A 26729-nucleotide genomic window follows, 5' to 3' on the forward strand; every position below is an offset into this window, starting at 1 on the left:
AAATCAGGAAAAATAACACTGGATCTTTTCTAATGGAAATTCTTGCTGAAGTCTAAAAGGCGTATCTGTTGTTGAAAACACTTGCTTGAATGCAATCCAAACAGCTCTAGTTCCTCTTTTTTGGACGAAAAGACTCGTGTAACATTTTAAATTCCCAGCAGGAGTAATTTTTACGGGAGCCTTACTTGGGCTTTCACTCACTTGTGTATTTGGGCTCAGGAAGGCTGTAAAGAATAGTAAAACCTTTTTTGTGGAAAAGACCCAAGTGCTAAAGTCAAGATGTGATTCTCTGTGAGAATAAGTGTATGGGAATATATCTGTGAATGGGACTCCCTGAGACCAAGGTAGTGAAAACAAAGTTGTAGTTGGGAAATAGGGGAAGAGGAGTGTACAGGTAAGAAGTGCCCCACTTGACAGGAAGATGCAGTGGTACCTCATGGATTGGTTGTAGGGTGGCTGTGGGGAGAAAAGCCGGATCCAGGCGCTACGTTTGGGCTGCAGGTGCCTGTTATGGGCTGGTGACCCTTTCTTAGGGTGCCCGTTTCTTCTGTGTGATCTGTCACCCATTTTAATTTTTCTTTGCTGCTACAGGGAGAGGCTTGCTGTAATTTCCAATATTCAGCTGCATTTATCCCTTCTTTAAAAATAAATACAACTTTTCATAGCATATTTGTTTCTGTTTTTTCCTTCCCTCGGTGGCTTCTGTAAAGCCGCAGGCACCAAGGTGTCAGCCCGAAGGTGAAGCCTTAGACTTAAACCCCCATAAGCCAGAGCTGCCAGCTGAGCCTTCAGCCGTAGCCGACTTTGGGGAGCTTCTGGCACAGAAAGAAATCAGAAAAGCCACCTTTACGGCACGTAGACGGTTCTGCAGTGAACATCACCTGCAGCAGAGTTTCCAGGGTGCCCTCCTGCTCTTTCCTGGATGCTGCCTCTCTCCTCTTGCAGGGCACTGGCAGCAGCCGCTTTCCCTGTGTTTTCTTTTTCTTTTTAGAATCTCTCTCTCCAGTCTCTCCCTGGCCCCCTTCAGCCACTCTCCTTTGGTCAGGGAAGCGCTTGAGAAATGAATCTTTTTTTAGTTCTCAGGTCATTCTAATGCAATGATGTTCTGGGCCAATATTAGCTTGGTTCTTTCCAGACTGCACAGAGTGTTCTCCGTTGTGGTAGCCTACCCCTTTTTGCTGCTGCAGAATGTTATCTTGATTTTTCTCAGTGCGGGTGTTGCTTCTGATAATGTGCTGTTTTTCTGGGCACGTAGATTTCTTCATCTGCCTACTAAAATTTAACTTCTGTTTATACAGTGATTCTTTTTTCCAATGACAAATACTATTTTTGTGCTTCTTCCCTGCATTTATGTTGTGTGCTCCTTTCTACCTACTTTCTTCTTATCACATAACACTGTTATGCAAGCAGTGTTCAGCCAACGGCTTCCTTTGAAATGAGTAATCTTCCAGTCTCTTTAAGTATTCTGTTCCTTTTGGAAGCTCACCTTCCACTGCATAGCTTAAAATTTGGGCAGTAGATGGTAGAATTATTCACAGCTTCTACCCTCATTTATCCTTAGAGACCAAATTGCTCCTGAAATGGCTCATGTCTATTTAACATTTTCTGTTTTTTATTCCATCTCCATTTGAATTTATTACTTTCCTTTTTTTTTTTTAATTACTACACATCCCTTTTCTTTGATCCATGACTTCACTCTCAAATTTTTCATATGTACAGAGTGTCTTGTGATTTTAGATCTTGTCATTACTTCCTCTGCCTTTCATTTGACTCTGGGGTATGTGAGAAAGCATAGGAGTCACCTTATGAATAGTCATTTTGAAGCATCCCTTAAAGTGTGCATCTGTTGTTGTTTAGGTCCTTTTACTCCCCTGTGGGAATGTAGAAGGGATCTGCCAACTAACCCAGTGTTAACTCTTGCTCAAGGAATAAACCTGTAATTAGGTGTCTTGGTGCTGCTTCTGATCCCAGTTCTCAGAGTTCCATGAAGTTCATTAGAAAATCTGACTGGAGGACAGCTAAGAAAGCTAAAGGCAAAGATTGTTTGCTGAGAGATGAGATATTTTCTCCAAGGCTACATCATGCAGATTTTGATTCTGAACTTTTGTTGGCAGTGCCGGGGGGAAGAGAGAGAATAGATGCACTAAGAGCATTACGAAATAATTCAGGGACTGTAAATAATATTCCATATAATTTGTAAGGCAATTTAAGACAAGCTTTGAAGAAAAGTGAGCTCTCATGTTGGTGAGGTTTCTTTGATACTAGTCTTTTGGCACTGAGTTTTAGAAAGTGTCTAGGACATTCTGTGCTTGAGAGATTCAGTAGAATTTTTTAATGATTATTACATTTTTTGAATAAAATTTTAATTTATTTAAATCTCAAGTAAAGACTTTTTTTTTAATCACTGGAAGGATTTGAGAGGACTGGCTTTCTGATGAGTTTCTTAAAATGGTAGCTGGACCTACTCCTTTCAGTTGCAGTCCGGTAGTAAAGATTACAGATTATTGCTCTTCGGCTTCATGATTTGTGTGCTGTGAACAAGAGGGATCATGAATGTGCTCAGTCTTCACATGCACTATTGAAAATTGGAATTACAGAGCAGCTTTCTGCAGTTGTGTCTAGGATTTGCACAAGGGGCATAGATTCCCCATAGTCTTTTAAATGCGTTTCTCTTAATTTTCACGCCTGGTTATTCTTTAGCAACAAAAACTCAGTTTTGTTGCTAAAGAATTAAGATTTGGGGGAAACGTAGCGTTTGTTTTGTGATTTTGCTTGAGCTATCATCAAAAGCATCTAAAAATATCCTTAGTTTTCATTTCTGCAGCATCTTCCCTTTGGAAGCCTCTGTTCAGGTCACCGCGGTGGTGAAAGCAGCTGCTGTAATGAACAGCTGTCCTCCTCCTTCCCTGCACAGGAGCACAGAGCAGCGCGTCGGGCAGAAGCTGAGGGCCGCTCATGCTGGTGGCTTTTGTGTAAAGCGCAGAGGAGTTGAGGCTGGGAGAGCCGCTGTGCTGGTACAGCGCGAAAATCTAGTGAGCAAGGAGGTGTTGGTGAAATGTATCACTAAGGTTTTAAAGGGATCAGAAAGGCCATCTAGTTAATCAATTAAGCCTGAAAGGCAGGTGGAATTATGACCGACTCTTAGAATGAATCCACTTACCGGTATTTTTGGAGAAGGGATTTTTCTTGGAGGCAGGAAGGTATAGCAAGATAGCTGAATTTCACCTTTTTTTTAATGTATTTTGTCTACATAATCCTTCTACGGAGTGCCAGGGTAATTAATTGATGGTATGGTGATAAAGAGACTGAAGAGACACTGCACTGTATAGAGGTAGTTGGATTAATTAGTCCCAATTTGCTTTTTGGAGGAGACTCTCTTATTCTTGAAGGTCTAATCCAACCAGCATCTGTCATGAAAACTGAGGTAAGGTTTGGGAGTGCTCATCAACAGCTTTGCTGACTAACTGAATTATTTTAGTGTAGTACTGAATACTTTTTCTGAAGAATGTTCTTCCTGAAATATCCCACTGCTTTGAAATTCATTGATTGCAAATGACAGATTAATGTGTTTGTTATTTTAAGGTGAAGTTCTGTGACAACCATGGAAAGGGTCTGTGGAAACATCGAGCAAAGCAAGGACTAGTTTTTAATTACAATAAAATCGGCATACATTCTGTAGTTAAAATAATCATGAAAGAATTCCTAGTCTTTCTAATAAGATTTATAGTCCTGCAAATATTTTGAGAGATTAAATACTCGCACAAGAAAAATTTGCATTGTTAGAATGCAGTGTTGCTGTGTAATTAGGTATTCATCTTTGGGAGTTAAGTCCCTATTGGCACGAACTGTAGCCTTAACCAGTTAGTACCCTTATTTCAGTCCTTTAGTGGCTTTGGGAAGATGTCAAGACAGTGGTTCGTCTTGTTTTCAAAGCTGTACTCAGAAATGACTTCTTTTGTTAGAAGATTATGGTGAAGGTAGGGATGACTTTTTATTTATTTATTGCAGCAAATTGCCAAGAAGTGTTCGTGCATAAGGCCTCAAGAATTTGAGTTTAGTATTTTACTATTCTGGAAAGCGTCTTAATGCTAAGCAAGTGCTGCAGTGCCTGACCCATGTTAGCATCTGTCCACGCGCAGTGGGGAGCGCTGGGCTTAGAAATGTGCAGGGAAAAGGCCCAGGATAGCGGGTGCCTCTGCCTGGCTCTAGCTTTGGGAGCAGCTACCGCAGGGGGATTCGGCGCTGGACATGGGCAGCGGAGGGACACGAGGTGTTGGAGAGGGAGCGGGGAGGGCAGGCCGGGCTCTCGAGGCCCTGGCGAGGTTTGCGGGGCCGCTGCTGGCTGTAGGTGGAGCCTTGTGCTGCCGTGGGCTGAGGATGCTCCCGCAGGCGCCGGTGGGCCTTGGCTTCTTGAGCTGTGTTAGGGATTCCAGGATCCAGGGATCCTGGCTCCTCACATCCTATGGTTGGTGCTCACCTCCGGAGAGCTATGGCAGTGCCTCTGCCCCCATAAAGGTACAAGATGATTGCTCTCCTTCAGGGAAATATATTTTTTAAATCTAGCTCCACCCCTTTCCCTCATCTGAACAGTGATTTTTTTTTCCAGCTGCTCACTTTGAAGGTATTTTCTTTGCAAGGCCAAAGTTCTAGTGGTCATGATTTACATGGCGCGCTGGACCAACCTGCAATAAAGAGGGACTGTTGTTTAATCAGAAATCAGTTCTTTTGTTTTACAGACAAAGGGAACTGGTAGGTCAGTTCTTCACTCTGATGCTGTAAACTCAACAGCCACAACTCCCTCCTGCTTTCACTTATTGTTACAAGTGACAGCTGGCTAATACATGCATTTACTGCATGTATTTGGCAGCGCTTTGTATAGCTCTAGCACCCAGGTGACTCTTCTTGTGGGTTTTGCCTGCATCAGCAAGATGAGAAGGGAGCAGATCAGGTATTACCTGTGTAACTTTGCATCCCTTGCCTCAGTCTCAGGCACTTGCAACAAGAAATCCCCACCAGTCCTGGGGTCTGCAGAGCCTCTTGGGTTGGTTTAGGGGAGGAAGGTTTAGGGGAGGTGAAGTGATGCTATGAAGTGCGATGTGCAGGGGAAGTGATGGGGCAGGGATTTCAGTTTGAGTGTTGAGAACGTGCGGTAAGAAACTGGGGAAAAAGGCAAAAACAGGCATGCTTTCCTGCTCAGTTATCAGCCAGCATGGATTTGGATGTTGACAGTTTCGGTTATACTTGCCAAATGAAGTTACAAAATTCTAAACTGGTTACATCTGAGGCTTTGTTACTTGCAAGCAGGATTGTCAAATTTTCATGCCCACCTGGACAAATGAGATGCATTTGCCTGATAAACATCATCCACAGGTAATGTAATATCTGACCTCTGACGAATTCTAGAACTTGCGCTTCCCAGCAATGAGTGTTTTTAAAAAGCTGGTTTGGCCACATGTCAGCATAACAGGGCTATTGCTTAATTTAGCAAAGGTTAATTAAGCTGATGCTATATTGAAGCGTGTGTTAGAAAAATGTACCAGTTGTGGAAAGTGTATGACTAGACTGTGTATCAATTTTGGTTTTCTTTTGTTTGTTCATCAAAGGAAATGTTTGGCCCTCATCCTGATAACTTTTTTTTTTTTTTCTCGGTTATGATTTTCTGTGTGGTTTTCTTCTTTTTTCCTTTTAATGCCTGTCTTTTCTTGCACTGAAAATAGTTGTGTGTGTGGCTTGGCTGGTTTGTTGAAAGCCCTTGATGTCAATACCATATTCCTGCTCTTTTCACTAAGAAATGGCAGAAAGCCAAAACGCAGGCGTAGCTGACCATGGCCATTGCTTTTTACTTGCCTGGGTGCCCTGCCGTCCATATTTTACAAAACTGTATAGTTCTCTTGTAAGAGGTCTTAGTTGATATGAGCTCTTGCTCTACAGCATGGTAGAACTGTGTGTGTGCTTCAGCTGTGTTGTGTGGGCCTTGGGCTCTGCTTTTGGAGCGTTTTGTGTTGGCTCAATCACCTGGTCGATGGATCTTAGCAAGACTTTGGAGAGCAGGTCAAGGTAGCAGATTTGGTGAGGGAGCTGCCTGCAGCCCCCAGGCTTTTGCTGTTGGTTGTGTTGATGGGTAGGTTGAGGGCAGGCGGTGGGAGGCACCGGAGGCCGAGGCGTTTGCGAGGGGGCCGCTAAGGTAACGAGCCGCAGCTCTGGCTGCGCTGGCTCCGTGTGACACCGGGTGAGAAGCAGGTTGTGCCGCGCTGCGTGGAGCTGCCCTCCCCGCTCCGCCACGTGTCCGTCACGCCTGCGCGCAGGGAGCTGAGGAGCTGCGTCCTTACATGACACTGGATGTCAAACAGGGATGGGAACAAAATCCACATTGCTGGAGACACGCTTAATGTCCATCCTTCTTCAGTCGTGATGTTCATAAGCATCGCGGTACGAGCTCCAAGAATACATGAAATAGAGGAAGGCTTTTGTACCTCCCTGCACTTCATTAGTGTCTTGTCAGACTGCTGAATATAATTCATACCTCAGAATCTGGAAATGATGAAGTAAGAGCTGGCACAGATGTTAATACACTCTTAATTCTCCCTGACGAGCTGATTATACGTGGTGGAGCAGTTCAGTAGCAGATAGAAAAAGCAGATATGAAAAAATGAGGAAAACGTTTTTGTCAGCGTTACATTTTTGGCCTTCATTGTGTAAGCCTCTGCTTTGGGTATGTGGGAGGTGAAGCGAGTCCTTGAGCAGGGGCAAGCAGAGCTGTTGGCTGGCGAGCCCCGCGCCCGGGCAGGGGGCACGCGGGGCCCGTCGAGGGTGGGCGCTGCTGGGCTCTGTCGTTCCTGGCCAACGAGGCTCGCTCGTCATCTGCGTCGCTCGTGATGCGACGCGGCGGTGGGTAGTCCGTAGGCACGATGAAATAGCACAGGGTGTTTGGAGGAATCTTCTCATCAAAGGTGGAGGACTTGTAACGCATAGTGGATCTTTTAAAAAGGGCAGCAGGAACATTTGCTGTGGCTCGTTTGCTTTATGACTAACCCGAAGTTGGATGCAGCCCACAGTAGCTCTGCTTGCTTCCTAGGGGTGTTTCGTGTTCGTAACACAGAGCTGAAGCGCTCTGAAAGGCTCCTGTTGCACTTCTGTGCTCGCTTGTACCTTAGCTTTTATTTCCGATTCAAGCTGTGAGGATTTAGCTGCACTTCACGCTTCTCAAGGATGTTTCTCTGTAAGGGCCACAGATCCTTAGCTCTTGAGTCATGGTCGATAAACAATTTTCATGTGCCTAGGAGCCTAGCAGTACGACCTTCCCCTGAGATGCAGGAGACCTAGATTTTAATTTTTTTGACCTGCAAGACAGGAGCAGGGATACTGAGTCAAAACAGAGGTTCGTTTAGTATTCATCCAGCCTTGTGTCTCTGGCAAGGCCAGTACTGGGAGCATGAGGTATAAATAAACAGCTTAAGAATATAATGCTGCTTATGGTTCTTTTCAGCTTGAAATGTGTGCATCTTTGTGTTGAGTAATACTTGATGTACTTTTCTTACATAAATTCAGATTAGATCTGCCATGTCTCCAAAAATAGACTCAATTTCTTTCATAAACCAGGAAGGGAAATATTTTTGTGAGGCTGCAGCTGGTGATGTTCAGAGGGACGGGTCCCAGGCCAGCTCAGCAGTGGTCGCTGCCCCTTGGGTTGCACAGAGCCTGCACTCAGATCTCCCCTGCTTGCTCGGACATAGGAACCGAGTGCTGCAGCTAACACACACGTTTGGTAGGTGGCTTCTGCAAGAAGCAGCAGCGTAACTTCAGGGCAGGATTTGGAACTGAAAAGTCTGAGCAAACGCAGACATTTCTTAAGCCTGAACACAGTCCAAGACCACCCTTATCCCTCTGCTGACTACTACTTATCTCAGTGGCTTCTGAGGAGCTGCCTCAAATGGTTGACTCTGATGGTTTGGCTGTGCTTCTAACATAAAATATGACTCGGTGTATGAACCTCCGCTGAGTTCTGTCCTTAAGGCCCAAATCTAAATGCCTGGGGCTATCTAACAGTCAAACAGCACAACAAATCTTGGTAATCTGTTGTGCCATGTTAAGTGATTGCTTGCAAACTGTCTAGCATCGAGAAAGCCTTAGCTTGCTGCACATTAACCTTTAAGAAAAAATGTTTCATGTTACTCAGCACAGCTAGAACTAAACCCTCAATGAAGTTTTCATCGTTGATTTCCCAGTGGGACACTGGGTGCTGTGTCATAGCCGAGATAAATCCAGAGTGAATGGTATCAGTCGGGGGAGAATTAGAGCCATAACTGACTTCCAGCAGAATCCACGGAAGTTTAAAGAACCATATCATTGTGTAAATGGATGATGTTGTAGGGCTGGGAGGGGAGTCGTATCATAAGGATTTCTTCAAATAAATCCAAATTTGGATCATGAACCTATTTTTTTTTCCTATAAGGTACAGCAAAATGCAGAGTAAGCTAAGCCAAAAAAAAAAAAAAAAGGAACTTTGAAATACTTGCAGACTCCTCCTTTTGAAGAGGACAGAGTCGAATTTCCAAGGAGCTGTTGGGTTTTTGTTCAGGTTGGCTGGAAGCCTTCCCTCCCCTGCAGCGCTCTGCTGTCGTCCCTCTGCCGCTCAGCCTTCCTGCACCGATCCCTACAAAATGCCCTTCAGGCCCTGCCTCGTCAGCCGCTGCCTTTGCGCAGTGCGCCGGGTCGGGGTGAGGTGTTGGTGCTTTGTAGTGTGTCCCGAATGCTGACGGCGCCTTGCTCAAGAGTAGAAATAACCCAACAAGGTGATGCTGAGCACATCCAGAAACTGCGAGGGCCTCGGAGTTGTCGCATTTTGAAAGGCTTTCTTTCTGTTTCGCCTCTTAAAGATATCCGCATCGGTATTTTCACTAGGAAAAATGGCATTGCTAGGAAACAGGCTTGTGTGTAGATTTTGGTACTACATGATTTATCTTCAGAAAGCCAATTAGTGCTTGGTTGGAAGTTAATCTCCTGTTTCACAAGTATAATTTACATCCTTTGTCTTAGAAGTAGCAGCCAAGCAACCATACTGCAGAAGAAAATGTTAAGAAAGAGCAAATACTCATCTGCTTCTATACCTCTTTTCTCTGTATATTTCTATTTCTAGAGGCTTTTTCTACTAAGCTAATATGTGTCACTGTGAACACTGTGTAGAGAGCGCGCAATCCACTGCTGCAGAGCCCCTCCAGGGAGAGAGCTTAATCAACCCCAGGGTGAGCTCTAAAATAAGGGAGGTGACAGACTAGAAAAATGAAGCAAAAGACGTGAAATCTTTGAAAATAGGTATGTGATTCTGCCTTCTGGAACAATTCCGTTACACGTTGTAAGGCATAAAGAGAAAGCAATGCGATCATACATTGTAGGGCATAAATAGAACATCCATCCTGACTCTCTTACCGTACTGAATAGTTGGGAAATCAAGCACAGACATACCTCATACAACAGGGAACAAGCAAAAATGAAACTCGGCTATAATCAAGCATATGGGTGCTGATAGATCTTCCCCACTGCAGGTTACTACTAAACCCATGATCCAACCTCTTGGGATATCAGTTTTGTGCTTTAGTTTGCTTGATTTTAGCCAAAACCTTGTTGTTTTAGGCATGAATTAGAAAGATAGTGTTGGCACTGTCATGTGCCCTCCATCTTTGCAATTCATTCTGTTTTCAAACAGTTCTTAGAGCTGACTTCTGATTACCAGTATCAGCATGGGCACTGAGCACGCCTTTGCTCTCTCTCTCATTTTGAGAAGGTCCAAGAGCTGCACTTAAAGTCACTGGAGGATGTGAAAACTGAGCTTTTCCAGGCACCTGCTGTTTGGGAGGGTCTGCGTGCTGTTGCGTTGTATCCATTTAAAACAGCAAAGCGAGCGCTGAGCGTTGGAACTGATGCACGGATTGACCTGTGGATGTTTGTTTCCCATCGACAGGCTGATGGCTCCGGGAAGCGAAATCCGATTCGTCCATAAGGCGATGGGTCTGGTGCCCGGCTGGGGAGGAGCGGCGAGGCTGGTGCGGCTCGTGGGCAGCAGCGCTGCCCTCCGCCTCCTGAGCGGGGCCCTCAGCGTGGACCCGCAGCGAGCCCTGTGCCTGGGCCTGTCGGAGGGGACGCTGGCGTCGCCCGATGAAACCGCGTCCTTACAAGAAGCGCGAGCCTGGCTGAGGGCGCACACGGACGCGCCAGCCAGCGTGATTCGGGCCATGAAAAAGGTGGTTACAGCAGGAAAAGAGCTACCGCTAGAAACTGCCTTAAGGACAGAGAGGGACATTTTCGGTACGGTGTGGGGTGGGCCTGCCAATTTGCAGGCGTTGCTTCGAAGAACAAAACACAGATGATGATCAGTGTGTAAGAAATGTTCTTGATCCCAAAACTCTCACTGAAGCACACATTAAATTGATTCATTTAAGAACTTCTTCATTTAAACTGGTGTTAACATTCCTGTGTTTCACATTAGGCAGATGTGTTTGCTGTGCAACCACGAGGAAATCCTCTGTTCTAATCACTCATTGAATGGAGATTAGTGAAATTAGCACGTAAAGGTAAGTACCGTGCTGAGAATGAAACTATAATTCTTCTGGAATGAGGCCGAAGACTTTCTTTGGAGCTAATTTTGTTTTTCTAATTGGTATGGAAATGAATTGCTTGAGAGAGGAATTTTATTTGCAGAACAGGTGCATCTAAAGCTGCACAATTAGTTGTTCCAATGTGTGACCAGCATCTTAAAACAGCTTTGATGCGACAATAACTGATGAGAGCATAGATTTTTTTTTTTTCCAATCAATTCTTAGTATATTTGCTGATGAAGTAACCAAGGACTTTGAACTTTATGGTGATTTTTATAGAAGCAGCTCTAACACGTTGAGGCACTTACAGCCTTTGTTCAGTGCTCCGGATCCAAATCCTTAAATACATTTAGGTGTCGTCTTGCTGCTGCAGGAACCAGATACCATCTAACCCCATAGGCATATTCCTGTGATCTGGATCTGTGCCACTGGGCACGTGCAGAGGTGCTGACCTGTTTTCTCTACTGAGGATCGTGCTGCAGTATTGGAAGCCATGATGTGCACTTCCCCAGAATGCTTTTCCTTTATTGGATGGTGATTCTTTCTGTTCCCTTGAAAGACTTCTCTATGGATCTGTCTGGTAAAAAATACCCTAGTCCAGAGTATTTTTGCTGGTAGGGCACATTAAGGTTGTGAAAGACCAAAGGATTTGGAACTCAGACTTCCCTTCATGCCAGTGACTGTGCAAGCACTTAGTTAGGTAACTCCGTGGGGAGAATTTTCTCTTTAGGAATTAGAAACTGAGCCCCTGCTTAGGCAGATGAGGCTTGATTTAAAGCAAAATATCTCTGAGAGCAAAACCCTGCAGCCGTGTCCGTGACCGAGGGCTTCCCGTGCTGCGGAGCGGAGCGCGCTGGCCTCGGGTGAGGCCGGCCTGAGGCCTCCCCAGTGCCGGCCCCGGCGGAGCTGAGGCGAGGGTGCCCGGCACAAGGGCCCTGAGCAGAGGCAGGAGATTCCTTGGATGGAAATAGGTGTTGTGGCTCCTACAGGATGGCAGGATTCCTCAGTTCTAGTCCATAGGGTAAGTAAGGGGGCTGGAGGATCTTGGGCCAGGTTAACTAAGGGATGCAGGTTCTGTATTGCCTGTTAGATTCTTTAGCCTCAAAGCAGGTCCTTAGAGCTGCTGGGGGTGTTTCACTGCAGGGCTTTTGCGATGGGAAGCAAGTATAGCCAGGAGCAGCCAAAAGGGTCCTTGCTGAGGAACTTGTTCTCTTCCGTTGCTCCTTCCTTTCTGCCTTTGCACCTGAATCTGCTGCTGGAGGGAAACTTCAGCTGGCTTTCTGCTCAAAATAAAGGCCCGTTTTTATTTGCAATTTAAAGGGGAGAATGGGGAGAGTACTGATCTGCTTTGTGTGCCCTTTTTCAGTTGTTGGGAAACTTTTTTCGGTTCTCTCTGCTGCTGGATGATTCTTTCCTATGCTCTGAAGGATTTCAAGCACAAGACTTCTGAAATAAGGATATGTTAACACAGTAAGGCATTACTGGGCTGTTTAGTGTTGAAACTGTTCCATCTTTCATGAAGCTTTTAAAGTTTCATGAGGGAGGGATTCTGGAACTCGAGACCCTTGGATCATTTTGATTTTTCAGATCAGATTGTAGATGAAACGGTAGGAGAAAAATGAATTGCTTGTACCTACGCTTTCTGAACAAAACCTGTGCTGCCAGCAAGTGAAATGCAGTATCTAAACCTCTTGGGGACCCCTTTCCATGTTGGTTTATAGACAAGGAGCTTATTCCTCACTTCAGGCAGTGCATTTACCCACCCCTCCTCTCCTGTATCACAGGCCCATGTTTGGTTCTAAGAAATGCACAAATAATTAGCTGGTACTAGCAATGAGCAGGGCAGTCTCAGAAGCTCATTTCATCCTCTGGTCAGCTGGAATCACAAATACACCAAACCCAGATGATACGGTGTTCAGAAGAATGGAGTAGTTTTGATCAGCGGTTTGGCGAGCAGCTTCATGAGGTGTTGTATTCACGTAAGCTTACTTTTTGTTTTGTTTCATAGCTAATAAATATAGCTTTTCATATGAAAACCAGCCCAACTAAGCCATCCTAAGTGCTAACACGTGATGGCCCCACACAGAGTCGCATAAACTGGGATTATTTTTATCTGTTTCAAACCTAGCTTCATTTCACAGAGCAGCTGCTTATCATCTTAAAACAGCAAACACCTATAACCTGTAAGTCATGGCTATTTGTATTTATTTTCTTTACAGTTATTAAAGACTATGTCCCCTTTGGGAATGCCCTAAGAGCCAAAACGAACTAAATGCACAAAAGAACCTAGAAACCCGTGCTCAGCAATGTTACCCTCAGCCTCCCACTTCAGCGCTGCCTCTGCGCGTCCTGGGGGCTCCGTGGCAGCTCCTCGCTCGCAGACCGGCTCGATGCCGCCCTGCGAAAGGCCGACGCTGCTCCCTGGCCTCTGCGCGGGGCAGCCTCAGCGCCCCGGCAGGCTGCGGCTGCGGGGCCGAGCGCCGCACGGTTGGATCCGGCCCCCTCGGCATCGCCTCCGGCCACAGGTTCCTTTATCATCGTTGCTGCTGCCCACCGGTGACAGAAGCACTCTTGCCACAGGGGCAATTTTAGCAAGAATATCTTGGCAACCGAAGCCTGGGCTTGTAATGAGGTTGTTTGTTTATCAGGAGATGGGATTCCTGCATTTGTGGCGCTTGCTCTGGCGAAACCGGAGAGGTGCAATACGGCTTTGTATTAATATCCTTTCCCTTCTGCCCTAGTGCGCATGTAATGCAGTATAGCTGCGGCTTTGGTGCAAGTGACAGGATAGAGTCCCCTCCTGAAGGTAATGGTTTAAATATAAGACAGAAAGAAAAAGTAACTATTAATTCCTCACTTCATCTGCAGAGCGCAGTTGCCATGCTGGTGACTGGCTATTATTAAGCTCTTAGCAGCCTGACTTTAACTAATTTTAGTAATTCACAGCTGCAGTCAGCCAGCAGGAGCCAAAGACAACATTTTGGGTGTTTGGCTAAAGCTGAGGCCCATCTCTCTACCACAGTCAAGAGCCCCCAAGGACAGTCACAGATAAAATTAGTTGTTGTAGACTTTTCAGGACTTTCAGCCCCAAAAGATCTGTATTTTGCCTTTTGCTTTTAACAATACATGCCATCCACATTAAGAGAAATGCGTGTAAGTATAGAGGAAGTGTTTTTAGGGTATATTTTTATAGCACAAATTGATTCTGATTAAAGTCACTGCGTGCTAACTAACTCAAAACAGAGAAAGAAGCAAGCAAGCTAACAGCTGGAAGAAAAAAAAATTCCCAGTCCTCTGTTCCCTTTTAGAATCCAGCAGTGGATTGTGATAGTAAAACTCTGCCAGCTACACATGGACTTCCTTTAGCACAAAGAAAAAGTTTCCAGTGAGCATCCTCCCCTGCTGCTGTTCTCCTCCTTGCCCCTCTCTTTCCCACTCCCTATGCATTAATCTACCTTCTATCTCAGCTGTGGACAAGGGACCCAGAAACTCAAGAACTTGCAAAGTTCTGCCCAGAACTGGCATGGATGGAAGTCATCATCTCAGGAAAGACCCACCTCCCTTAAAAGGGAGAAATTTCAGTCCATGATTAGAACAAACAAGCAAAGCCCTCCCTTTAATTCTCTTCAAATGGAGGTAGATCTAAGCACCTTTTGCTTGAAGAGCTGAAGTACTTACATAACTACTCTTAACCCATTCTTAATCCATTCAGGGGCACATGCAGTCAGAGTCACACCTGAATTAACTTTCTCATAAAGATGAAGCTGGAAACCAACTGATGCTGTGTCTTCATTTGCAAAATCTAAAACAATTGCCATAGACAAAAAGCAAGCTGCACTTTTCAACCTCCAGCTTCCTCAAATTCTGTAATCTGCAGATGTTGTTGTGTAGCATTTGGGGCTAATGCTGGAGTTGTGTGTCCAGTACACACACAAAATCCTTTCTGTGCTGTCACTAGTTTTGCTGTGAAGAACAGGTACAGAGCAGTTTAGTCCTTAACATTCTTCATTTTAAGATCAAATTTGATTACTTAACCCTCTTATTTCAACATGGTTGCCCACTGTAACAGCACAGTGAGCTGGTCAGCTCTTGAGAAAGGGTAAAGATTAAGCAAGGGTAAACATTAAGGCCCCAGTTAACATTACTTCAGCAGAGACATAGACTGCTATGGCCTTATGCTGTGATGCAGTCAGAGATGCCAGAATTTCAAGATAGCATCCAAAGCCCATCCTCCCTTTCAGCAAGCACAGGAAGCTGGTTTAGGGTAATTTCATTTAATGTTCATCCAATGATGTTTAACTCAAGTGGAGACATATCCACTATTGTTACTGATAAAAGGTGGTTTTATTAAATTATAAATTCCATAACAAAAACTAGACAGATCCAAGACCTCAAAAACAAAACTACAAGGACTAGATGGCAAAGCCAGTGAAAATGCCATGAAAAGTATATAGGTAAAGAGTTTGCAACAAAAGTTAACAGCATTTTTACATTTCCATTAAGGAAGGTAAATGATTGCTCTGTCTAGTAAAAACACATTTTAACTCCAAACTCACATCTATTTTTCTCACGTTAAATTAGGCAACCTGCTCACATCCAACACCTTGTCCGCTCCCACATTCCTTTAGTGTTCTTTTCATACATCAATCCATGCAGAAAGTAGTAAGACACTTAATGCAACAGTCAGATAATGAAGACAACTCAAGTTGTACAGTAGATATACATTGGCCAAAAAGGGATCGAGGATTTTCAAGGGGAAAATTCTACAAAATGAACACAAGACACTTTCAGGAAAACTGGGTATTGCTAAGCGGCTTTCCAACCATTAACCAGACAACCCAGTTTCTTACAGTTAGAGAGTCTTCCAGCTGAGACATGTTAGTGAGACTTACTTAGGTTACAGAGGCCAGATCCGCTTCTCTCCTTCACCCACCTCCCCCCAGCTGCACGGCAAGGTTTGAGCGCAGTGCCACCGTGGACAGCAAGTGTGCAGATACAGCACTGAGTTTTTACTCGTGGAGCTCTGGATTTAAACCTCCGTAACTGTGCACTGTCCATCCGGCCTCCTAGACCTGGTGCTGCTGTTGGCCGCTGCCGCTGCTCTCTCCACTGCCGCCTGCGTCGTGCTCGGCTGTCTCCACAGGGCAGAGGCCGGGCCAGGCTGCGCGGGGGAAGATGTGGCCTCGCTGTCACTGCTGGAATCCGACTCTGTTTCCTCTGCAGGGGCGTCGGGCACTCTGGCGGCCGACGGCGACCCATGGCCCTCCTCCCCTTCTCCCCTGTGGCTCCTTTCAGCAGCGCTGTCTGTGCCCAGGTGCAGCTGGGCAAGAGAGTTCTCCAGAGCAGCGCCTGCGTCAGGCGAGGGCGTCGCGGGACTCGCCGGGTGACCGTCCCGTGGCGGCAGGGGCCTCGCGGCGGCGGGGGGCTGCCCGGCCGCGGCGCCCGGCGTGGCGGCCTCGCTGTCGGCGCCGTCCGCGGAGCTCTCGCGCACCACGGTGGCGCCGCTGGCCTCGCAGTCCAGCCGCAGTCCGGCCACCCCCTTCTTTGGTATATCTGCTATGTCCCGCTTTATTTTCCTGCGCCGTCCGTGCTCGTTTCTCCTATACTGAACCATATTTTCAAGATCTGCTACATACAGAAACCCAGCAATTAGCATTTCAGTGCTCTTTTTGCCTTTGGAAAAGGCATCTTCCAGCTCTCTGCTGGTACGTTCATCATACTGCCACCAGCCATTTCTGCCTTCGTAGTACCAAGCGTACTCTCCATTGCCCCTGCTTGCCGCCTTGAGTTCCTCGGGTGACAGCAAGGTTGGCTTGTCGAGAAAATCCTCGGGAATCTCCTGCCGGCAGAGCGCGCAGCGCTTCCCGAGCCAGGAGGCCCCCTTCACGCACAGGTAGCAAAAGACGTGTTTACAAGGCAGGCTCACCGGGTGGACACAGGTCTGCAGACAGATAGCGCACTCGGGCACTGGCAGCGAAGGAGCGGCGCTAGCGCAGGACTCGCTCGTCTTCCTGTTGGTGGGAAGCATGTTGATGGAATGATCCACTTCACCGCAGCCAGCCATCCTACGGAGGAGCAAAAATAGAGCAAATCAGTTTATTGCGTCAACCTGAACCGGTACCTCACCCCCAACAGCACCACCCACACAGAGGCGTTATGGTTGGAAGAGACCTTCAAGATTATCGGGTCCAACCGAAAACTCTTCAAGATCATCGTAAGATGCTTACCTTAAATTAAGGTATCATTTATGAAGGTCAGCTTTAAAAGAGAGTGACAGGTTAACATTCTGTTTCTCGAGCTGAGATCAAGTGGAGTATCTGGAGACTCTTTGGCTAGCTGCCCACCTCTCCGTTTCGCTCCCGTCACGTTGCCACACCACATTATCCAGCAAGTTCACACAACTCACACCGTTCTGGTCATCATCACCTGGATTATGGCACTGCCAGAACTGAGCCTCAGGCCAGGTTTCCATGGTGCAAAATGTCGCTGCCGGCAGCATCCCGCCGAGTATCCCCACACTCTTCTGCTTCCCCAAGCAGCTCCGCACACGGCCCCTCAAACTACCACAGGGCTGCAGAACGCGTCGGATTTGGAAACGGGGGCGGCTTTTTCAAAGAAATACCTACATTTCTGTTTCCTGAACACCACGTCAGGAATTCCCTGGTTCAGCTGCGTCCACCTCAGAAGGAACTGCCTCAGTCCAACAGAAGGGGAGGTATAGCGCAGAATCTGAAGTACTTACTTAACACCACTGCTATTTGACTGGTTTGTAAAGGCACTCATTCCCTCTGCCTTTCCTGGCTGTGTCTTATTGCTGTTAGTCTATTCTATTAAACTGATTCTTGTAACTAACTGTAAAAAGAGCAGACCAAACAAACAATAAACACAGAGCAGGGCTCCTTTGGCAGTCTGTGCTATTTCAGTGGCTGAAAAATTCTAGCCAGAACATGGAAGTTTCTTCTCACCTACATTTTAGTCACCACAGTCCCCGACAGTGTATTCAGTGAGAATTTCCTTTTTCGTTTGTATATACTAACAATCCAAACAAAACAAAAACAAACAAAAAAAAGATTTCACATAACAGAAAAGAGATTTGGGGGTTGGGGTGTAAAAAGGGGTCTTTTTATTATTTTTGTACATCTCTGCAAGGAACATTCAAGCAAAACTGCCTCTCAGCAAAGCTAGTCTTCACTGTACTCGGAGCTGAGAACAACTCACACAAACTCAACAGAGCTGTGGGCTGGAAGGGGCATCTGGAGGTTTTCCAGTCCAGTCTCCTGGCCTACATGGCACTACAACAAACACAAGACTCGATCAGCTGCAGATTTTTATAGCCAGCTTTCCTGAAGCCACTAAGGATGGAGTTTCCACAGCCTCCTTGGACACCCTGGCTCTAGTGTTGCACTACACACCCAGTTAAATGCCAGCTCAAGGGAAAATTCTTAGCATTGCTGAAAAAGCTTCCCCTGCTTTAAATATCTTATGAATACATGTTGAGATTCAAAAAAAAAAAAAAAAGGAGAAAAAAAAGGATTAGGTTTCAATATCTATATTTACCTTTGCAACAATGCATTTAAATTCTATTTACATAAATGTATTTCTATTTGCTTAAATCTATTCTATTTGCTGCTCTATCACTATAATTTCCTCTCAGAAGACCAGTACCCATCATCTCTCTAATCCAGTTTGTCAGGACATCCTTCTAAAAGCTCTACAGTTAACATTTTTTCTGAAATATTACACAATTGTGTCCATGTACACTCCAGTTTCTTAACTGAATTCCTTTGAGATTAAAACCAAATTGTGTTTAAATTAAAAACAAATTTTGAGATTACAACCAAATATATATACGAGTTCTTAAATTATCCTGCCTGGTGCGGACACACGGTTACCACCCGGGAACTTCTTTCTACTGCACGGAATGCCAGTATCTGAGAGACCCAAGCTAACAAGGTTCTGAACAAGCTGCTTTTGGGGAGCCTCACACTTTCGAGGTATTTTTGAACAGAATTTTACATGAAAACCTTTTTCTAAAAACAAAACAAACAAACAAAAAAAAAACAGAAGCTTATTAGCAAAAAGAGGGAAGAAAAGCTATTAAGATTTCAGAATACCCAAGAATACAACTCAATCTGCATCTCAACAGAAGCGCTGAAAGAAAAAAAAAATCCATGTATTGATTAACTTGTGGCAAGCATGGCTGAGGAAAAGGGATGTGAGTTTCTGAGTGCTGCCATAATGACATGCTGCTGTGCAACGAGTCACAGCCATAGAGATTTTCATTTCCATGCTACAGTTTTACAAAAGGCTTCTTCTCCCTCAATACACTTCATAAGGCTTTGACTTTTCAGAGTCAAAGAAAAGATTAAAACAACCTGCAGATAAGTAACTTATTACAAGCAGTCTGTCATAATTAAGATGACAGAGGCTGCTGAGACTAAAAATACAACTCATTTTGACATGTCAGATTATGGTGCCATGAGCTACTTTAGAAAACTAGGAGAAAAATGAAGTTCTTACCTGCTCACTGAAAGTACAAGCATGTCTGAACTGGGCTCAGAGGGCCAACCACTAGTTTTGGGGGGCCTTTGGTTGCTTTTTAGGTCAAATCAGTAATGCAGCATGTAAGAGGAAAGGAGCAAAAGCCCTACTTTAAATTCCTAAGAATTCTTAAAGACTTAGAGGAAAATGTTATATGCAAAGTGAATAAGGTTGGACAACTAAACCCTTATCTCTAACCAAACACCACTGAGCTATATAAAACTCTTTTAAAAGATAAGAACAACTGCAGTTGCATGTGCCCAGAATACAGGACAACCAAACACTTAAAGATTTAAAAACAAAAGGTGTAAATACAGAACAAGGCACTTTAAGATTTAAAAACAAAAAGTTTAGCTGATTTAAAAGAAAATCCTCATTAATCCTTTTCTGTTTACCTTTCTAAGTTTCAAAACTACTTCTAAGAGTTTGTTTATAATCATGTACAAACACACGTGTCTGTAACCACCCTCAGAAAGGAGGAAAGCCATGCAGCACTACTATTCTGATCAGTAAGTTAAGGCTGTGGAATTGTAGAGGCACTTGCATTCCAGCCCCAGAATATTAAGACCTAAGTAACATTGACCAGAGAATGTTTTTTTTTTTTTTTTTTTTCCTCTCGGAATTAACAGTAACAGATTATAACATGGCTGGATCAGAAAAGGCTTCATATTAGAATTGTTGTTATCAATTGTTCTGCGTTCTGTTTTCAGAGGGCTGTTTTTTTAAGAGGGCTGGGTTCTGTTAATCATTCTTGACAATGGAGAAAATTACATTATTGAATAGCACACCTGCAAATTAACTAATCTTTAGTACAGGTTTTAAGAACACTAGTATTTGAAGTGTTTGGATTATCAGATCGGGTATAAATAAGGGAATAATGACCATCTGAACGCTGTAATTTAACACAAATACAGCCCAGAGCCAACTGAGAAGGAACTAGTTCACACTTTCACCAGAGCGCACCATTCTTCTTTATTTTTGTTGAACTACCATTAAATCATACATTTAATTTTGTATGCTTAGGACGCACCGCCACAAGTGCCTTCATCAACATACAGAGCACGCTACCAAGAGATGACGTACGAGTACTATGTGCAAAGTCACCAGGCCTCCCAAGACACTGAGAAAGGGAGGGAAATTTTCATAAAAATCACCCCAGAATGGAGCAGGTTTTTTCCAAACTCCTGACCAAATTCTGAATCGCAACTCAAGGAGCTGACTTGTGCAAGTCAGTCAGCAAGGGACCGATAGCTTAATTTTTCTGGGTGATTTCTGCTGGTGCATGCCCAGGGCTGCAGCGTCCTCCCTTCAGACACGCACAGCTACGATAGCAGGTCCCGCTTCCCACAGCTGCCTCATTCCTCATTTGGCCGGCCCAAAGCAACACTACAGTCTTTCAGCTTCCCTGCAAACTAATGGAAAGCAAATAGTATCCCTATTACAAAAATGTTGAACGGAGGCATGAGTGAGCAAAACACAACACCAGGTTGCTGTTACAGAAGAGAAATTAGTATTTCATCTACCTGACGCAGGCTATTCTCAATGTATAAAAACAATACCATGAGACTTCTGATTTATTTTTTTACAATGACCCATTCTAGTCTTCATTTTGATACCTGACTTAAGCTAATTACATTTTTCTAAGTTATTACAAAAGATAATTAGCTATAGTAAGCTAACACCTCATTTTCATAAAGTAACCATTTAAACAAGAGAGAAGCGAGTTAGGAACATGTAATGTTTATGCTACTCTAATCTCTGGAAGGGGCTTCCTAATTCAGAGTTACTATGGCTTCCTAGGCCTGTATATAAAAACATCCATATCACATCATTACGATCCAGCCCTGTACCTCGTCTCCAACAAGAACCTCTGAAAAACAGGCAGGGATGCAAGCCAACCTCCACTCCCTCTGTGGTAACACCCCTCTCTTCAGACTCCCAGTTCGTGTCAGCCCCAGTGCATTTTGCAGTATGGCACTTACCAACCAGAATCAGATTCATTTCACTAGTGCAAATTAATCACCGAAAATCATTAAGTCTAACAGTTACCTAAATAACTCTACAGGAGGGAAATATAAATCTGCAAAGTCAAGGAGAGCAGGGAGACTGTCGAGGTTTCAGTGTGGCAGTCTCACACTTCAAGCTGAAAGTCCTGACCTTAAAAAAACAAAAAACAAAACAAAAAAAAACCTACCTTCGGTTAAAGAAAATATTCATGAATCCTCTGTGAAGACTGCTGAGCCATATACCATATATATTTTCCCCTTTTGTGAGCTGTAGCTTTTTCAGGATGATTCCTAAGGAATTTGAACCACAAACTCCAATTGCTGCAAAATATGTCACATACAGAAATGCTTTGACGCAGACCTGGGAATGTCATATTATTAGTCTTCAACTTGCTCAACTTGCACCATTTCACTGTAAACACGGTGCACAGTTCAGCCTGATGGGCAGAGTAGAGCCAAGTCAAGACACAGCACCTCTTAGAGAACACGAAGAATTAAGGATGACAGTATCCTGGACTGTATTCCTTCATAAAACAATTGAACATTTATCACCGATAACAGCAGACAATTTTTTTCAGATGGCCTCAGTGTGAAATGCATTATTCAAAATATTTTTATATAGCTCACTTCCATATAGCATTCAGTGTAGCTATTTTTAGAAAGAGTTCCTAAGGAAGAAAATGCAAAATTAACTTGCCTACTCACTTACCCTAACACCTTTGTGAAAGGATCAAGATTCTCCCCTCATCATTCCAGTGATGCCTCTTTCTTCACGCAGCCATCTAAAACTAGGAGCTGCGACCACATTAAAATCTCAGCTCTGCTGATCCACTCAGACTGGATTCTCCGTTTGCCATGATCAAAGAGGGAGCTGCAGCAAGCTGAGTGCTGGGGGTGCGGTGCTCGCTCCATCTCGGAAGCCGCCGCCTTTTACTTCCGCAGGTATCGCTTGAAGCCTTTTATCAACTACCTCTTACAAGCCACTATTAGAGGAGGCACATCACACAAGCAAATGTTATGTGAGAAAGAAGCTGGTCAGCTGGCAGATTTTTTAGGAAATAAAAATGCAAGCACATATTCAAAATATGTAATTATACCTAGAAGAATCCAATTAGAAAGTTGCCTTACTATAATCCTATAATTATACCCTAATTGCTGCATGGCTCTTGAAAAGAACTAGTTCACAAACTGACTTCAGGTAACCTCTACATTTCATTAAATTGTTATTTATTTAATAAGTCAGTCCTGAAGATTTTACTGAACAGGATAAAAGGCATTTGTGGTAACACACACACACCCCTTCCTGAACTCCTCCTTTAACTTAAAGTGGGGAAGAGCCACCTTCTACCCTGAGCAATTGGTTTCTATCTGTGCAGTGTGAGAAGTTAGTCCCCAAGAGCCCCTTCCTTGTCACCCTCAACAAATCCACAGGTCCTGTTCCAGCCCACTTTCAAAAACACCCATTCAACGCACAATGGACGAAGGCCGCCCCACTGGCTGGAACACCCAAGAAATAAACTCAGCATTGCCGACCGGGTAGCAAACAACTGCTCCCAAACTGATGCTTACTCAGCGTTTAATGAAAACCTTTCCCCTCCTGCAAACCTCTGGGGACACTGACTGGAAGAAGTCATGTCAGCTTCTTCCTCACTAACTTGGGATTTTGAAGTGCTGGCTTCCTACCAGGCCTATCACCCAAAACATGACTTGAGGCCTTCCCCAAGCTTTTACAAGACCAAGAGCATATAAAACCATTTCTTGTCAGCTTAGTCACCCCTCAGATTTTCAGTAAGCAATCAGACATGAGACTCCTTTTTTTTTTTTCCCTTCTTCCTTCTTCCTAAATCTTTGCTATAGGATTTAAACCCTATAGCAAACAGCCAACAGCTTCACAGTTTCTTAAATGCTGCAAATTCACTGCTTTTCCCCATGGGTGGAAAACTTAGTTGCCGCAGCATTATTTTATAAAAGTGAAGAAGCTTCTGTAAATAAGTAATTTCTTAGCAAGCACCCTAACTTCCTTGGGAGAGCAGGGAGGAGGCAACAGCAGAGAAGACAATCACCAGATACTGCTCTTGCGAGTCATCACAAGCCACACAGATACTGTGGAAAGATGAAGATTATTATTATTAGAATAAAAGTAAATCAACCTCCTGTCTGAAAATCTGCTGCTGCCAATATAATATTGGCATAAGGTCCTGAACCTATCATTTTTTTTTTAATCTGTTACTGGGTATTTGATAGTACAACAAATAAATAACCTCATCATTCCCTGTTCATAGCCAGTTGCTTTTCTGTATCTGTAGAAACTTAGTCAAAGAAAGTCTTCAGGAATTGCTGTGTGATGAGATTTTAAATTGTCCATAATCTGCTAAAAAACAAACAAACAAAAACAAAAAACTCCATAACTAAACACCTTATATCTGCATTTGAAAATGAATCACAAAAATATCAAAGTGCAGAGCAGTCAATTACTTTGACATGACATTTCTATGTGTTTATTCAAACTGAAATCCGTCTCCCATGCTATAACTGGAGCACTGAATCTGAATTTTCATTATATCTCATATTTCAATATATCTCATAGAACAACACCTGAGTTTACCGCTCATAAAAAGAATGACACTGTCTCAAAATTCCTAGAGGAGAGATGAGCAGAAATAGGTCTGTTCCTCAGCTTATCAGCACTTCAGGAACAGAACGTTCGCACAGGAGCATCTTTAGGCTTGATTTACACGCGCAGAAGGGGAGGCGGAGGAAGAGAAATCAATTCCAATAAAAAGACTTTATTCCCACCCAAATCCTGGAGTCCATTGTTTAATAGTCTTGAAAAACGCTGCAGCTCCATCTTAAGTAAGTGATAATTCATTAAAATGTAATTGATGGAGTATATTTTTAAGGAAACAAAAAGAGTACTCCCCACCCCCACCTATCACAAATTCCGCATTACAGCCATTTAAACAACTGGTGCTTTAATTCAGCTGGAAAGGGAGCACAGCATTAACCACACACGACTATACAGCAAATTGTTGCGAACGTTCAGTATTTAAGATTGCTCAGAATGACTGGATCAGAATCCAGGTTTCATTATATACTCAGTACGACTGTAACAGTTCAGTTTTGATAAAACCAGCCTGAAAGAGCCCCTAAAACCACATTAAGCAGTCCATTGAGAGCAGCCGCAGCAGCTGACAAAGTAGGAGGACTGCATTTTTAGTATTACAGATTTGACAAGCAAGACAGTTTAAAGCTCTGCTCCCTACTCCTCCTTATAAATATTCTATGTATACTTGCATACTACAACATCAGTAACAAATCCTCCTGCATTCCTAGCCTGTATAACAGAAAAGTTACCCTAAGATTATAAAAGGAAGGTTTAAAAAAAAAAAAAAAAAAGAGTTTTTATTTTAGCTGTGCAGTTCCAGAGTTGGGCACACTCTGATACACACCACTACCCCGCTTGCATGAAAACTTCCAATTTACAGGTTATTTTGTAGCCGTTTTTCAGTGGCCGTTTCAACACGCACTGCGCCAGCAGCAGGACCTATTTTCCCTGTCCCATTTAGTCAATCTGGAAGGACAAAACCCAGACCCGAATGCACGGAGCACAAAGAAACAGAACCGTTCCCACGAAAACCTCTCAGTACCTGCTTCCCGCCGTGCTCCTAAGGACACGCACGCGATTTCTGCTCCCGCTTAAGGAGCTCCTCAGGGCAAGGAGAGCAACGCGCTCCTCCGTTTCCCGAGTGGGGCGAGGGAGGTTATTTCCAGGCCGTGCGCGGCCGCCTGGGGACGAGGGCTCCGCGGAGCCTCAGGCTGGGGCCGCGGCTCCCAACCTGCTCCATGACCAGGGAGTTAGCCAAGGCCGCGGCGCTGCGCGGATCGAAGGGTGTCACCCCGCTCGGCGCGCAGCGACGGCCGCGGCCCCACGCGCACACACACGTACATACATACACATTATATATACACATATGTATGTATATATATACATATATATATATATATACACACACACACACATACACGCAGGGCCCGGGCGCCGCCACCGGGCCCGGCTCGGGGCTGTCGGACGGGCCCGTCACGTGACCCGCCGGCGGGAGGGGGCGGGGGGGCGCTCGCGCCCAAACAATAACACGGGCCGCGGCCCCCCCGCGGGCGGGGCCCTCAGCGCCGCCGCCCCCTCCTCTTTGTTGTTTGGGCCTTTTGTTTTGCTCCGGGCCGGTGCCCGGCGAGGCCGCCGCCGCCGCCCTCTCCTCCGCCGGGAAAAGCGCCCCCATCTCTGAGCGGCTGGGGGTACTTTGGGAGGGGCGCCCGAGAAGTGACCGTTGCGCGCGCAGCCGTTGTCGCCGCGGACTCACCCGCCGGTCCGGTCCGGTCCGGCTCGCGCCTCCGCCACCTGCCGCCTCCTCCGGCCCCGCCGCCGCCGCCGCCGCCGCCGCCGGGCGAGCGGGACGAGCCGACGTCACGCGCCGCGCTGGGGGGGGAGGGGTAAGCGCCGAACGCGCCGCTGCGACGCCGCCGGGGGGGGGGGGGAGGAAGAGCGCGCCCGTGACGTCGCTCGGAGGCTCCGCCCCCAGCGCCGCCCCTCCCCGCAGCGCCGCCATGGCGGCGGCGCCCGGGTGGGAGGGGCGACGTGACGTAGCGTGAGCGCATGAGGAGCCCGGGGCGCGTCACAGGGGGGCGGCTGTGACGTTGCGTGACGTAGCGTGAGCGCATGGGGAGCCCGTAGGCGGCGCGGCGGGGGCGTTGCGAAATGGCTGCTGCGCCCGGAGGAGGGGGCAGAGCAGGGAGACTGTTCCTGCGCTTTTTTTACCCCAAAAGTGACCCGTGGTGGTCCAAAATTCAGTGGATTTTGCTGTTTGTTTTTAGAAAAAAGACTTTCAGGATTTTAGAAGAACCTAATTGTAATTAGCGCTGTACTTTGCTAATGTGACATAATTGTGTTCGAGGACACATTTGTCCCTGAAACTGCTATTTAAGGGGGTCTTTGTGAGGCCGAGTCAAGCAACGGAGATTTAAAAAAGAACAAGTGAAAAGATCCTTTTTGGCACTGAATTTGTTCAGCCAAAATACGCTTAATCTTTTGCTCAGCCAGACCTTGATCCTGTCAAAGTTACTGAGGTCAAATTCCCATTGGTTTCAGTTGGAATCAGATCTTTAAAAAAAAAAAAAATCTTTCCTGATCCCTGATCAGAATTCAGATCCCTGAATTCTTAAGGGATCTACAGAGTTCAAGCAAAGCCGCTGTCAGTGCAGGCAGCTTTGTAAGAGAAGGAACACCATGGAAAAACATACTTGGTGATAAAAGGAAATCCATAGGTGCACTTTAGTAGGTTGATGACAACTTACTGCAGCTGTAGGTCAACGGGGAAAGTGTGCTAATGAATGCAAGATTTTGTTTTACATTTTATGAATTACTGAGCAAAACGTGGAAGATAAGTATCACATTGTGCTGGTGCTGTTAATCCAAGAATTAGGTGCATTATATGCTACTGACCTAAAGAAATAAGAAACACAAAATTGCCTAGTTGAATAGATTGGAGTAAGGCGATCAAAAATGATCTGCTTAAGATCTATTAAGATATGACTT

At 45.1% G+C, this 26729-nt stretch overlaps 2 protein-coding genes across 2 annotated transcripts in view; one reads left to right on the forward strand and one right to left on the reverse strand.

Moving 5' to 3' along the window:
* The window catches only part of ECHDC1 (ethylmalonyl-CoA decarboxylase 1), a 31046-nt gene extending 20357 nt beyond the window's left edge, over positions 1 to 10689 (forward strand). Inside the window, exon 5 of the mRNA XM_088530325.1 lies at positions 9959 to 10689. Within this exon, the coding sequence (XP_088386451.1) occupies positions 9959 to 10364 (406 nt within the window). The 3' untranslated portion in view covers positions 10365 to 10689. The remainder of the gene's footprint in view (positions 1 to 9958) is intronic.
* Positions 10690 to 14914: 4225 nt separating this feature from the next.
* On the reverse strand, positions 14915 to 16715 carry RNF146 (ring finger protein 146). The gene has a single exon (XM_088530311.1). It carries the CDS (start codon positions 16654 to 16656, stop codon positions 15622 to 15624), a length of 1035 nt encoding a protein of 344 aa, XP_088386437.1. The 5' UTR covers positions 16657 to 16715; the 3' UTR covers positions 14915 to 15621.
* Positions 16716 to 26729: the final 10014 nt, after the last annotated feature.

Source organism: Tinamus guttatus, unplaced genomic scaffold (assembly GCF_059628265.1).
Source record: "Tinamus guttatus ecotype Peru unplaced genomic scaffold, ASM5962826v1 Tinamus_guttatus_pri_ptg000366l, whole genome shotgun sequence".
NCBI classification, from domain to species: Eukaryota; Metazoa; Chordata; class Aves; order Tinamiformes; family Tinamidae; genus Tinamus; species Tinamus guttatus.

Excerpts from the sequence above, each read along its gene's own strand:
- RNF146 (XM_088530311.1), bottom strand. The coding sequence starts at position 16,656 with ATGGCTGGCTGCGGTGAAGTGGATCATTCCATCAACATGCTTCCCACC.